The sequence below is a fragment of the Saccopteryx bilineata genome, chromosome 4 (assembly GCF_036850765.1).
Source record: "Saccopteryx bilineata isolate mSacBil1 chromosome 4, mSacBil1_pri_phased_curated, whole genome shotgun sequence".
NCBI lineage: Eukaryota > Metazoa > Chordata > Mammalia > Chiroptera > Emballonuridae > Saccopteryx > Saccopteryx bilineata.
Window position 1 is genome coordinate 195,059,706 of NC_089493.1, and position 13,760 is coordinate 195,073,465.

The 13,760-nt window shown below is 57.2% G+C and overlaps 3 protein-coding genes across 5 annotated transcripts in view; 1 reads left to right on the forward strand and 2 right to left on the reverse strand.

Moving 5' to 3' along the window:
- TECPR1 (tectonin beta-propeller repeat containing 1) overlaps positions 1 to 2,671 on the forward strand; it is a 27,825-nt gene extending 25,154 nt beyond the window's left edge. Inside the window, exons 22-25 of the mRNA XM_066273354.1 lie at positions 1 to 21; positions 765 to 871; positions 1,013 to 1,132; positions 1,339 to 2,671. The exon at positions 1 to 21 is cut by the window's left edge and continues 72 nt beyond it. Coding sequence (XP_066129451.1) covers positions 1 to 21; positions 765 to 871; positions 1,013 to 1,132; positions 1,339 to 1,488 — 398 coding nt within the window. The 3' untranslated portion in view covers positions 1,489 to 2,671. The remainder of the gene's footprint in view (positions 22 to 764; positions 872 to 1,012; positions 1,133 to 1,338) is intronic.
- A 60-nt stretch (positions 2,672 to 2,731) lies between these two features.
- On the reverse strand, positions 2,732 to 6,578 carry BHLHA15 (basic helix-loop-helix family member a15). Its single transcript, XM_066273355.1, has 2 exons — positions 6,503 to 6,578; positions 2,732 to 5,828 (listed from the first exon to the last, which is right to left on the reverse strand). Exon 2 carries the CDS (start codon positions 5,772 to 5,774, stop codon positions 5,208 to 5,210), a length of 567 nt encoding a protein of 188 aa, XP_066129452.1. The 5' UTR covers positions 5,775 to 5,828; positions 6,503 to 6,578; the 3' UTR covers positions 2,732 to 5,207.
- Positions 6,579 to 8,267: 1,689 nt separating this feature from the next.
- The window catches only part of LMTK2 (lemur tyrosine kinase 2), a 73,169-nt gene continuing 67,676 nt past the window's right edge, over positions 8,268 to 13,760 (reverse strand). For all 3 annotated transcript variants that reach the window (XM_066273360.1, XM_066273357.1, XM_066273356.1), the window contains 3 exons: positions 13,543 to 13,675; positions 13,060 to 13,302; positions 8,268 to 12,193 (listed from right to left, as the gene is read on the reverse strand). In XM_066273360.1, the coding sequence (XP_066129457.1) occupies positions 12,165 to 12,193; positions 13,060 to 13,302; positions 13,543 to 13,675 (405 nt within the window). In that variant the 3' untranslated portion in view covers positions 8,268 to 12,164. The remainder of the gene's footprint in view (positions 12,194 to 13,059; positions 13,303 to 13,542; positions 13,676 to 13,760) is intronic.

Consider the following 13,760-nt stretch of genomic DNA (forward strand, 5'->3'; position numbering starts at 1 on the left):
TGTTCGCTGTGGATGAGAATGGCAAGTTGTTCCTGATCCCCAGTGGTCAGCGGGGGAGGTTTGGGGCTCCCTGAGTACCCTGATGGGCGAGACTCTCCCCAGCCCCCGGGTCCCTGACATGAGATCTTCTTAAGCTGCCATGAGAGGCCACCCAGCCAGGGTCAGCCTCCAAACAGGTCCCTCCCCCCACGTTCCGCAGGGTGGGGCACACCAGCCCCCCACAGGTGGTCGGCCCTGCCCAGGCCTGGGGCATAGGGCACAGACCCAAGGCCTGGGAGCCGCTGCAGGCAACTAGGGGCTGGGGAGGTGGCCCTGCGGTGTGGCCTCAGGCATTCTGTCCCGCCTCCCCTCCCCCCTCCCGTCCTGCTGGGCAGTTGTCAGGCCTGAGCAAGGTGAGGAAGGGAAGGTACAGGATGGGGACCCAAGGCTCTGGTTCCAGTCCCCGTCCTCTCTTTTTGTGTAAAGAATTCCTTGTCCTCAGTTTCTCATGCGTAGAAAGCAGACATGGATGCCAGCCTAGCCCAGGGGTGCAGGTGGCATTGAGTGGGGAGGGGCGGGCAGGGCGGTCCCTCCAGCCCCCGCCCCCCTCTCTCTCTCTCTCTCTCTCTCTCTCTCTCTCTCTCTCTCTCTCTCTCGCTGTGGGTCGGCAAAGCCCCAGCGAGCCTGGGGACGCAGAAGGAGGGCCGTCAGAGCACCGTCTGCGCGGACCCTGCGGCGGGTCCCGATGCCCTGGCCTCACCACAGTCGCACCCTTCTCTCCCCAGGAAACCTGTGGTACCGCCAGGGGGTCGTGCCCAGCTACCCGCAGGGCTCCAGCTGGGAGCACGTGTCCAACAACGTGCGCCGCGTGTCCGTGGGGCCCCTGGACCAGGTCTGGGGCCCAGGGGACAGAGGGCGGAGGCTCGCGCTGGGGTGGTAGACTCGGGCCCGGGGTTCCTGCTCCGGTTTCCCTGCAGCCGTTCCCACGCCGCCCATCCAGCCGGGCCGGGCCTTCAGCAGGTCTGCATTCTAGGTCTGGGTCATCGCCAACAAAGTCCAGGGGAGCCACAGCCTGAGCCGGGGAACCGTGTGCCATCGCACAGGCGTGCAGCCCCCGGAGCCCAAGGGGCAGGGCTGGGACTACGGCATTGGGGTGAGCAAGCCAGGCAGGGGGGTCACCTCAGCCCAGGGCTGCAGGGCTGGGACTACGGCATTGGGGTGAGCAAGCCAGGGGGGGGTCACCTCGGCCCAGGGCTGCGCGGTCACGTTGCGCATGCGTGGGCCCCAGCTGTCTGGAAGGATGGTCTCTGCCCCTTGACCCCCTCTGAAGCCCCAGTGACATGGCTCTCCCCCTTCTAGGGAGGCTGGGATCACGTCTCCATCCGGGCCAATGCCACAAGGGCCCCCAGGAGCACAGCCCAGGAGCCAGCAGGCGAACAGGGCCTCCACAGCGGGCCCTCGAGTGTGGCCAGTGCCGCGCAGGAAGCCGTGGGCCCTGTCTGCTGCTGAGGTCACCTCCCTCACCTGGAAGCAGGTGTGGTGTCCAGTCGGAAGGGTCAGCGTTGGTCCGTGAGCCCTCCCCTCAGAGTGAGCCGTTCAGTGCTGCAAGGTGGACGCTGGCCGTGAACCGAGGGGACCAGGGAGAAGTCATGGCCTCGGAGGCTCTAGGAGCAGCCCAGAAACGTGAAGCCTCGGGGATGTTCCTCACACTCGTCCCTATCAGCCAGGAGGACGCCAGGGGTGGAGTGGGGGCCCGCCCCCTGGCCTCGCCTGCCCATCCTTGCCCCCCTCCACCTCCCGCCTTTCCAGGACAAGAACCAGGAGCCTGGAACCTTCCAGGAACCCTGGCCCCTGGGACCACAGAGCCCATGGAGGGGCCCCCTGAGCCCTAGGCATCCCCACACGGAACAATGGCGGTGGGGCTCAGGCCACTGCCCATGCTGAGAGCGTTTCTCAGAACGGGACTTGCAAATAGGGTACAAGGCCCAGAGCTAAGGAAGGAGCTGGCTGGTTGAAAATAAATGCTGGTGGACCTCTTCTTTCCCAGGTGGTCGTGTCCCCACCCCCTCCCCGGGCGGATGGAGAACTGAGCCCGCCCCTCCCCCTCCTTGGGTGCCTCAGCCGGCCCCTCCCCAGATGTAGTGGGGGATAGGGGCATCCTAACCTCTGCTCATGCTGCAGGGGGGCCAGGCGGGTAGGACGGCACCCCCCCCCCCCAAGCAGCCCCCTTCTCTTCTGCAGCTTCAGGGCTGCTTTTTAAAATCCGACGATACCCCATTTGGTGACGTTTGCTTTCCTACAACCAGACACTGCCTGGGAGCTTCCCCGCACACCTGGCGGGAGAGTTCAGTACCCCTTCTCTTTGGGGGTGCCCTCCCGAGGGGCATCTGAGGGAGCCAGCGGTCTCTGTGTGTGCAGGTGGGACCAGGGGGCGTGACTGTGGGCCCAGGGCCCAGGCGGACCGTGTGGGGTTGGCAGTCTCTGTCCTCGTCCTTCCGTCGGGTCTTCCGCCTGGGCGGGAAGGGTTTATTCTACAGCAGCCTCCTGTCCCTTTGCTGTGACTGTTGCTGGTCTCACCCTGACCTTTTCCCAGGGACACTGTCCCGTTCCTGCTGAGCACCAGCTGTCACTGAACCATCTCTATTCCCCAGATGCTTTCTTTGTTCAATAAAAACTTACACCGGAGTGTAGATGACCAGACCTTTTTTTTTTTGCTACATTATGATTGAAATGTGCAGTTCCCCCTGCTAGAGTGCATGGGGCAAAAGTAGCAACTGCCTGCTGTGGAATCTTTTATTTTCATTTTGTGACATGGCATCTGATTTCATGAGTACTTTGAAAGGGGCCATTAGGAAAAATAAAAAGCAAATTTGGGTCATTTAAGAAACATTTTCACCACCATCACAGCTGGGGCACTGGCCATTCAGTCCCAGGGAGGTTTTCCCGGACAGAGAAGTTGCCGCTCTGGTTTCTCTGCTCTCCGGATGGGATCTCTGCCACCGTGGGAGCTCCCTCGGAGATCTGGTCTGCCGGCCGGCCCGTGGCCCCAGGCGGGGGCCCGGCAATCCGGGCTCAGGGCCCCTGAGGGACTCTGACATTAGGACTCCTTGAAGGACAGAAAAGTCCCACTGGGCTTGGGGTTCAAGACGCGAGTCGAGGGAGCAGACTCGGCAGCAGCAGGCCTCCCCAACCTGCCACAGACCTTCCCCGCACCGCGCTCCCCATACCTAACATCCTGAGAGAGACTGAGGCCTCCAAGGGTCCTTCATGATGTGGCCACAGGACAAGCAGAAGCCCTCCAGCCCTGGGTGAAAGATTACTGGACATCTGGGCCAAAGCAGAGGAGGTGCAGGTGCAAGTCCGAGAGAGAAGGAGCCCCCACGGCTGTCACCCTACCACGTGGTGACCACCAGGCACTCCTGCCACCTCTGGTCACTGGGCGTGGCCTCTGGCCAGAGCCTCTGCTGTGCGTTTTGCTCAGTGTGTTGGTTCACTCAGCAAGTTCAGGGCCATGGCTGCGCCCTGCTCCGGCCTTGGCTCAGCCGGAACAAGAGCCACCAGGTGTGCGGGCCTCACCTTTCTGTGCTCAGTCAGGAGGCCACCCAAGCAGGGGTCGCATGGGCTCCATCTGTCTTGAGCTGTTCTCAACCTCAGCTCCCATTGGTGGGTTGTCCTGACCACTACTAACCTTCCAGAGTGGCCATGCCTGAGGGGCTGTCCCCAAGCACCTGGGACCCCCGCCTGACCCATGCTGAAGGACAGCTCAGACGGTGGGGCTGGGACCGCACCAGGCCTCCCAGGGCCACTTTCCAGAGGGGCCTGCCCTGGGGCCCAGGGAGGGCCCCACCAGCATCTGACCAGGTAAGTTAGGACTGAAGGGGCGAATGGCTGTTCCAAGGGGTGCCACCTGCTGTCCTGATGGCACCAGGGCTGACACATGGCCCAGACACACATGAGATGGCTGGACCCAGGACTATCATGGTCGAGACGGTGAGGCCGCGGAGGAACAGCCCGCGGCTGTGACAGCCCCACTCCCAGTCCAGGTCATCGCCCACGCACAATGCCCAGGAGGACCTCTGGGAAAGCTGTGGGTACAGGGCACCGAGCCCCATGTGCCAGGCCAACTCTACCCTCACCACAGCCCCTGTCACCATGGTTTCTGCCTGAGGCTGCCACGGGCCCTGTCCCCTCCCCATATTGGCTGTGGGCAGAGGGACAAGGGAGGGAGGGAGAGGCCAGCTAGTTGAGAGCAAAGTCGCCGAGCCTGTCGAAGCCAGCGGGGCCGGAACACCGCAGAAGGAAGCTTGCTTGGCCCAAGGCTGCGGAGACCTGCCAAGATGCCAGGCCTGCTCTGTGGAAGGGCACCGGGAGGGGGAGGGGAGCTCTTGCCACCATAGACCCTTCCTGGCCGAGAGCCCCGCAGGGCCCCACATCCTAAAGCCCTGTCAGACCATCCAGTCAGTGACGGCTATGACAGTGAGCAGCAAACCCGGGTAGGACCTAACGGAGGCCTGGGGACCTTTAGAGCCTTCCCTGAAAGGCCAGGGCCAAGAGTCCCAGCTACTCAGGGGAACCAGAGCCTCGGGTCCTCTCTCCTGGTTCTATCTGCAGCCTCCTCAGCACCAGGGCACAGGCCCTCTGACCCACCCAGCTCAGTCCCTCCACGGTCAGGGGCCTCCAACACAAGAGGAAGCCGGATAATAGCCCAGCCCCTCCGGGACCTCTAAAGGTCCCTTTCGAATTCATCTGAAGTCATCTGACAAGGATTTCTATCTGCCAGATGCTGAACGATAGACACGTCTACCATCTCAGCTCAGCCACAGTCCCGGAGTGGCCGTGAGCTTTGTTCGTTCCATGCATCCCTAAAGGAGGAGGCTTGGATGCAGGTTGGAGGAGGAATCTTCCTGGGCCTGGGTCTTAGGAGGAACTGGGGAAACTTACCAGGGACACCTTTTCCTGGAATCTCCCTTGCCTCAGGAGGGAGTCAGGAGTGAAGAGAATTTAGTTATAAAAGCTTGTCAACTCCTGCCTGGTCATGGGACCTACACAGAGGTCTGGGCCTCATGCCGCCCAGGGCCATCAGGGCCTCCGCCAGGTTTTGTACCTTGGGGGCCAGGACGTGGTCCAGAAAGGCAGCTGAGTGTTCAGGGGAAATGAAGCCACTGGGGCCATGTCCACGTGGGGTGTCACCACCAGTCTGGGGCTCTTGGTGGGACCAGGGCCAGACGCTAGGAGCCCTCTCGGAAGCTGTGGATCTGTGTGGAGTACTTCTGCAGGTGGCCCTCAGGCTGGGCCTCAGTGGCACCCAGTGCTCCGCCCGCGGCTGTCTGCTGCTGCTGGTAGTGCTGGTAGAGCTTAGGGCCCGGCCCATCCAAGCCCGGGAGACGACCGCTGGACATGGTCAGGATGGTGGCCGTCAGCGACTTGATGTAGTTTTTGGCCAGCGTGAGGGTCTCGATCTTGGAGAGCTTCTTGTCGGCCCGCACGTGGGGGATGACCTCCCGCAGCGCCTGGAAGGCATTGTTCAGCGTGTGCATGCGCTGCCGCTCGCGCTCGTTGCTCTCCAGCCGCCGCTGAACGCTGCTCTCCCGCCAGCCGGCGGACCGGGATAGCCCCGGCCGCCGGCGCCCACTCTCCGCCCGTGCCTCCTGTGCCCGCGCAGTCCTGCTTCTCAGGCCTTTGGCCAGCTGGGCCCCAGAGCCCGGCTGGGGCCTGTCGGGGGTCTGATCCCCCGGGGTGGCCTCTGTGTTCTGTGGAGGCACCCGGCGCCTGGAGGGCCGGTTCTTGGTCTTCATGATTTCAAACTGGTCGTCCCAGGGCGTGGCGGCTCTGAGGGGGGGTCCTTGGAGCTGAAATCCAGAACACAGGCCACCCTGTGGTCACTCAACAGGCCGGTGGACACTCAAGGCAGCTACCCAAGAGAGCCTCCGCCCTGCCCAATGGCAGGGGACCGCTTGGTGCACGGTGACCCCCAGGGTGCTTCCCACTGACGCACAGAGCCGGGGCTGCCCCCTGCACACCTCCCCCACAGTCTGATCTCCTGCTGACGCCGCAGAACATCCCCCTCCCTCTGGCTGAGGTGTTCTGACCCCGGGACTTTTGTCTGGCGCCATGCTTCTCACCGCCCCCACACCGAGTGCCTCCTGAGCTCAGGTGGCCTTGGACACTTTGCTCAGGCCATCCGGGGATACAGCCCCATCCTAGCCCCAGGTCAGCCCCTCTGCCTGAGGCCGAGCTGCCTCCGTTTGCCCTGTTGGACTGGTGCCCATTCGGCCACCGCACTAACCGTGCCGCCCCGCTGGACGTCCCATGTAGGGACAACATTGAGACAAAACTGCCGAGGATATGGGTCAGCAGAGGCTGACAGTGGCCAGAGCCTGCAGCAGCCCCCGAAGCTCAACCGTGGATGGTCCCAGTCGGAGAGACAGCCCCAGACCTGTCAGCCAGCTTTCTCCCCTGACTCCACCTGGTTCCGACCCCGGGCTCTGCGGTACCCCCCTCCCCCGAACCCCAGACCCATTACCTGGCGATCCGTGGTCGCACGCGCCAGGGCTGCCCACGGGGGACAAGGACACGTCGCTTTAGCAGCCCCAGGCGGGGCCGCGGCCACATGTAAATGAGCCCGCGGGGCGGGGCCGGGGTGGGACCGGCGTCCGTGGGGGCGGGGCGCACCTGCGGACCCCAGCCGGGCCGCGCCCCCGTGGGCCGCCGTCTGCCGGGCGGAGCCCGAGCCGCCGCGAGGGAGAAGGGAGACGCGGGCCTTCCTGCGAGCCCTTCTGCGCGGGAAGGAAGCCCACGCACCGCACCTGACATCGGGGTTAAGGCTCGGAACACGGGGCCAGCCAGGAAGGAGAATTGTTTCTTAAAGCGGCAGCGGCCACGTCCCGAACCGGTAACCCTTGTTCCGGCGGACCGGGCAGCGCCGGGGGGGGGGGGGGGGTTTGGGATACCCGCACCCGCTGCACCGCAGGCGCGGGTCTAGGTGCACCCGGGCGACCGCCTGCGTCCAAGTCACTGGGAAAGAAATCACTGGTTTTAGGTCTCCGGGGAGAGCAGGCAGCTTCGGCTCACACCCGCCCCGCCACCTACGTGCTTGACTTCATCGCGATCTGCCCGTTCCCTCGCCGTTTCCAGGCACAGTAAAGGGTGTTAAAAGCATCTGGCTCAGGGGTTCCTGAGGGCTGATAGGCCGCACCTGGGGCGCAGTGAGACCCCGCGGTCGGCGGCACCTACGTCTGGGCTCCCGTCACTGTGTCCCGCAGGACCAGGGGCATCTCTGAAGCGGGGGTTCACAGGTCTCCGTCGACTCCCTGAGGATCGAAGAGGGAGCCCCTGTAACCTGAGTTGGGGCCAGGCATGGTTAGTCTTGGTAAGAGCCTGTTAGGCTCTTGGCAGCTCGGACAGGGAGGGCAAGGACAGGGCGCTGGGGGATGGGGTCGCTCAGGGCATAGAAAAGGCTGGGTTTGAGCTGATTAGCCTCTTGGCTTAGAGCTCATTTGATGCTGGACTTCAGGAATTAAAATGCTTCTGGAACTCAAGTGCGAAGTTTTCGGATTACAGATAACACTTCTAGGCAGCACAAAGATTACATAGAAGTTTGGTTTTCCAGTGACTCTACAATCTTTTGTGTTCTCAGGAGCTTGGGGATTTAGACTTGTCATGGAAAAGGGCATCGGGAGACCAGGGCGGTGCCAGGCCACCCACCCTGGACTTAGTGTTAAAAAGAAGAGCCTGATCTGGGGTGGCGCAGTGGGTAAAGCATCAACTCAGAATGCTGAGGTTGCCGGTTTGAAGCCTCAGGCTTGTCAGGTCAAGGCACATAGAAGCAACTACAGTTGATCTTTCCCACCCCCACCCCCACCCTTCTCTCTATCCTCTCTCTATAAATAAAATCTTTAAGCCCTGGCTGGTTAGCTCACTCAGTTAAGAGCGTCCAACATTGCAGGTTCAATCCCTGGTCAGGGCACACAAGGGAAGCAAAAAAATAAATAAAAATGCACAGCTGAGTGGAACAGCAAATCTTTCCCTTCCCTTGCCCCTCTCTCTTTCTATAAATCAATAAAAATTAAGCCCTGGCAGGACAGCTTGGCTGGTTGGAGAGTCCTCCTGGAGCACGGCAGTGGCTGGTTCAATTCCTCGGTCAGAGCACATGCAGGACCGGCTCGATGTTCTGGTCTCTCTCTCTCCTGCCTCTCTCAAAATAAATAAAATAAAAGTCTTTAAAAACACAAAATAAGCACAGCAACAGAATTTATAAATATATAACTATATTTATTTTGAATATTAAATATTTTTTAAATTACAAGCAATTTATTGAATCACACTATGCATCAATATACAGTAAAAATCTTACAATTTAAAAATGTACACCATTTAAATGGAGAGTTCATTAACTGTTACATTGCCGTGAATGTAACTCTTACGACTGTGTTAAAGTAAACAGGGAAACTTCAGAGGTGTGACTGCCCCTTGGGTCCTCCTCTGTGGACGGAACTGAACAGTGGATACACAGGTCCATCACTAAGACCTATCTAGGCTTGTGCGAACTTGAACTGAGGTATGTTCAAGCCATTCAAATAACAGGTTGTTGGTAATTCAATACTGTCAACACATCCTTAAGAATTTATACACTAAAATTTTTTTTAAGATTTACTCAATTTTCTTCTTAGAGATTGGAAAGAGAAAGAGAGAGAGAATCGGGGGGGGGGGGGAACAGGAAGCATTAATTCCTGTATGTGCCTTGACCAGGCAAGCCCGGGGTTTCAAATCAGCGACCTCAGCGTTCCAGGTCAATGCTTTATCCACTGCGCCACCACAGGTCAGGCACTACATTGTCTTTTTTAATAATCGAAACTTGAGCCAACCCCACCACAACTTAGGAATATTGTTTTTGACATTCAGATCTGAAGGAACCCTGTACAGCCATTCTTATTTTAAAGGATACTTCTCACAAGGCTAATAATGTCCTGAAGCCCAACATCTGGAGCCTGACCTGGGGTTCGCTTATGGAATTTTCAGATGACCAGCTGAGTCAAGTAAAACCAGGAGCTGCCTTCCTCACGCCTGGGCTCTCAGGACAACATGCAGCAAGTCATCAGCCCTACTAATACCCCACAGGAAAGAATACTAAAAGGAAGAGGTTTTTTTTTAAAGATGATTTATGGCAGCAAGACATACAAAGACTTGTCTTAAATATAACTCCTATCTATAGAAACAGTCTCCAGCACATTTGAAAATAGCATCAATGAATGTCTGTTATCATCTCAGCGTTGTTGACCTTCTTCACCCTTAAGATGAATGGCTTAACACCCCCCCCCCCCAGACCACAGTCCAAGTTTCACAAGGAGCCCAGGAGCACTTCTGCAATTATCTTTCTGAATTAAAAAAGAGTCGCTTGGTAACACAAAACATCTAGCTAGGAATGAATTGAAGGTTAGATTTATTTTTATTATGGGATTTAAAACACCTCAACTCCATTAAAGTAGGACTAATTAAAACCTGATTATCAGTGCCAAGGGAGGCCAGAGATTGTCCTTGTCGGCCAGGTGTTTCAAACCTCACACATACCACCTAGAGAATCTACTAGTTCACTTCATGGCATAACTTAGAGCAAGTGCTGCTTGAAATCCCACTACTGCTAATCGAGTAAAAAAAACCCAAAACCAAAAAACAACAAAGCACATGCTGACATTTCAAAACTGGGTTGAAAATTTTAATGTACATAATTTATTTCTTGTGTATTGCTTGAAATTTCCAAAGAACATGTTCACTCACGTGTTTATTATAAATATAAAATCTTCCCTCCCATGCAACCCCACACTACGATCTACTACTCCAACCCCCCACCCCCAGCTCAGTGTATAAAATGGTTTTTTTGGCAATTAATTATGAGAGTGATACAGACTTAAATTAAAACGAGAATTGCGTTGTTAAATTCTCCTTTATCATAGTGAAAAATGGACAACCCCAGAATATCAATTCGGCCTGGGCTGGCTGTGTAAGAAGACTATCTATTCTAGGAATCTGCTCAATTTTAGTCATTAAATATGAACCCCTTATACCTATATGTTTTGAAAAACTAGTATAATCACCTCATTTCTCTCTAAATCAAGTTGGAAGTTAGATGTAAAAATTCGGAAAACTCAGGAAGTCTCCACAGTAAGAAATTCAGAGTTTGGCAATTTTGGCAAAACCACCTTCTAACGACCCATTAACTTTCAAAGTGCACACCACAGGGTCCAGCTCGCAAGAGTGCCCCCCCCCCCCCCCCCCCGCCCCATGGTGCTCGTGTTCACAGCAAGCGGAGGCTAATGGGGGCTCTTTCTCCGTTCCGAATCTTCTTGCTCTGGAAAGTTATTGCTAGTATAAAAAGTTAGTGGGGTGAACCAGAACTGGTAATCAAGTTCACAACTTCCTAGGGAAACTCTAGCCAGTGTACACATCTGCATCTCGCCCTAGGACTCAGTTCTATGATTTGTCTGACGCAGCCCCCGCCAGGGCCCGGCCAGTCAGCCTGGGCTGGACCCCGGGAAGCACTGCGGCTCCGGAGCACCCCTGGGAGAGCGCCCGCCTGGGGGGGACTGCAGGCTGGCTTCAGACGGACACGCCGAGACCCTCTCAGCACAGCGCTGCTAGGCTGCACTAGCCCCTGGAAACTGCCCGACATCAGAGCAGAACCCAGGGACTGTGGAAAAGGAGTCGCCAACATTATGGAGTTGTGCTGGATACGCTGGGCCCCATTCCAAGCAAGGGGAGAACTTGGTGAACTTGGTGCTTCATGCAGGAGGAAGGGTCGGGGCAGGTGTGCCCCGGAGGGGTGCAGCAGCGTCTGGGGATGCGGCCATGCCGGGCCGCCCAGGTTCCGACCAGGAGGCCATGCCAGCCGCAGAGGCCCCGATGCTGTCCCCAGTCACTCCTCACAGTGCAGGGTGCAGGGCATCTCCTCGGCTGCAGACACCAGCCCACCTGGCCATAGCATGACGTGAGCGGGTCTGAGGGAAAGTCCAGCTCTGGGGTTAGTAAAGCTCCACAGCCAGGCTGTGCGTTTCCACACAGGATCGGTCCCTCCGCCCAGTGCTGCCAGGGCCCTGGGGGGGCAGCTCCTCCCTCCGAGCCCCCCTCCTTTCCGAGGAGGGAGTTCCAAGGACACTGAAGCCACAGCAGTCTGTGCTTCTAAATATCAGGCAGGCATCAAGGGGATGCATTGCAGAGCAGTCGCTCTGGGCCACACTCGGCGCCCGGGGGGCAGAGGGCAGGGGAGCTGCACAGTCTAACCCGCACTGAGTTCTGGGGGGTACCACCTGTCGATTTTTACTAAAAGGGGTTTTAAAAATTGGGGGGTGGGGTGGGAGATCACAGAGAGAGGCTGCAAGGCCTCATCTGCTACAGGGAAATCACTTTATAGGGAAGGACAACAGGTTTCAGTCAATCAACAAAAGAGCAATCTTTCAGGACTCATCAAAAATATTTCCTATAAGGACATGAAACACTAACATTCGGAATCATTTGTCATTTACAAAAGAGTACCATATGTACAACTCCAACAATTCTAAGGACTGCATAACATTCAAAATATTTAAGCTATACAAGTACCATGCAGAGCAGACAAACTATAAAACAGAAAAAAAAAATCAAACTAGTGGGTAGCACCAGCTTGACCTGCCTTATTTTCCTTGAATAATTTAAGATTCTGTACAATATCAGGGACTCTTAGAACATTTATCCACAGTGCAATTACAGAAAGCAATTAGTGATTTCTTTAACAATAATAAATATGGCTCACTGGAGCTGAGTCCTGCCGTGCGTCCTCTGGGCCCCTGTACACAGACGGGACACACAGGTGTGGGCGCAGAGAACACCACGTGGAAACCAGGAACACCGGGAGCCCACAGACCCCATGCACCCGAGCAGGGCCCACCCTCCCCACAGACGCCCTGACCCGAGTGTCCTCATAGGCTGAGGGCGGCTGCAGGCACACAGCTGCCAGGGCAGCAGACCGCACCAGACAGGACCACACCGCCCAGGTGGACCTCCGGCCGTGGGCACCTGGCCGGCTCCCTCTTCGCCTCCTGAGTCCTTCTCCCTGTCCCGTGTCAGCAGACGTCACGTGGACGGCGTGGCTCAGCCAGCAGCGCAGGACTTCCCTAAAGAGGCAGCCTGGGGCCCGACAGTGCGTCAGCATCCAGCTAATCTTTTTCTCCATCTTCGCTGCTTCCTGTTTAGGAGAGAGCAAGCAAAGCTGGGTTTTCTAATGACTAGCACAGGTAACAATAGTCAGGACAGCGTCAGACCTGCGCGGCAGAAGGACTGCAGCGCCACTGTGGGCCCCGCCGCCTGCCGAGCCGTGCCAGGCTCGCAAACACATCTGCTCAGCTCCCACGCTGGGCCAGCGTCACGGCTGTGGGCACCGGAGAAAATCGGCTCTGAGCGGCACACATCTGCCCCTCTGACAGAACGTCGGGTCATGGGCATTATCTAATCGGCACAATTAGGCCCCACACAAACACAAACAAAAGCTCTTTGTATTTCCCAGTTATTATTTGATCTGTAAACTTCAAATAAAAAAATGTACCTATTAACATTTATCTCCCAATCTAGTTATGGGGACAAAAGGGTCCATATGTTCAGATAATACGACTTCAAATGTGCCCTGCCTGGGACTTCCCACCACCCAGGCCTGCTGGTATCGCACGAAGACCAAGGCTTAATGGCAAAATCAACATTCCTAAAAAAAGCTATGGTGCATTTGGGCTCAATCCCAAAACCAGGGCCGAGGGTTCTCAAGAGCATAAGCTTCTGGAAGAGCTGCTTTTCTAGGGGAGAGAGAACTGGAGGGGCCGGGGGCCCGCATGCAGGGCAAGTCCTGCCGCCGCCCAGGCCACCCAGCCCTGCAGGCAGAACTGAGCTTGCGGAGTGCCGGAGCCTGGCGGGGGGATGTGGCCCTGAGAGCACACTTTCGAGATGGTGAGAGGTTCAGGAAGGATTTTTAACCCTCTGCCCAGCCAGGAAAGCATCAGGTTCACACGCATTCAGATCGAGTGGGCGCATCTCCCAGACCGGCCCCACCCCAGCACCGCTCACCTCCTGGCTCGATGTCCGAGTCCGTGAGGTGAGTGAGAGAAAAGCTGGCGATGCTGGCAGGGGAAATGGAGAACCGGGAGCAGGGGGCCGCGTGCGGCCAGCTCTGCTCCACGCTCCGGGGCGGCGGCGGCGGGGAGAAGTACTTCGACGTCTGCAGGGAAGGCTTGGAACCAAGAAGGTTACTCGTAGTCTTGGACATAAAAGGGTCCGGGGAGAAGTCGTCATCCCATTCAAAGCCTCCACCTACGAGTACAAAACAAGACATCATTCTCCTTTGATCTTTTCCCGATGAAGAGCAGAAAGCAAACACACAGGTGCGCTCTGCAGATCAGCAAACAGTGAGGCAGGCCTGACAGGTGTCGGAGCGGCTCCCCGGGTGTTACAGGCTCATCTACAGCAGGAGGTGACGTTATCCTCACAAAGTTACACAGTTCACAATGCACTCATTCTGTTTCTTTTTAACCCATCTGTGAAATGAAATACCTTCTTCATCGGTTGAGCTCTCGGAGTTGATGCACCTGCTCAGGTAGGGGGAACCTGACGCCAGGGCCGGGCTGCTCCGCTCGGGGCCGTGTGCTTCTGCACCACCGTGTCCCAGCTCTTTGGTCGGCGTCTCCTGAAAAACCAAGCAAACAGTCCATCACAAACGCCTGCTCCCGGGCGACGAGGGGAACACAGCAGAGGCCACGTGTGTCTGAGTG

Bases quoted from the DNA above. Each gene is read 5' to 3' on its own strand.
- BHLHA15 (XM_066273355.1), bottom strand. From the start codon at position 5,774: ATGAAGACCAAGAACCGGCCCTCCAGGCGCCGGGTGCCTCCACAGAAC.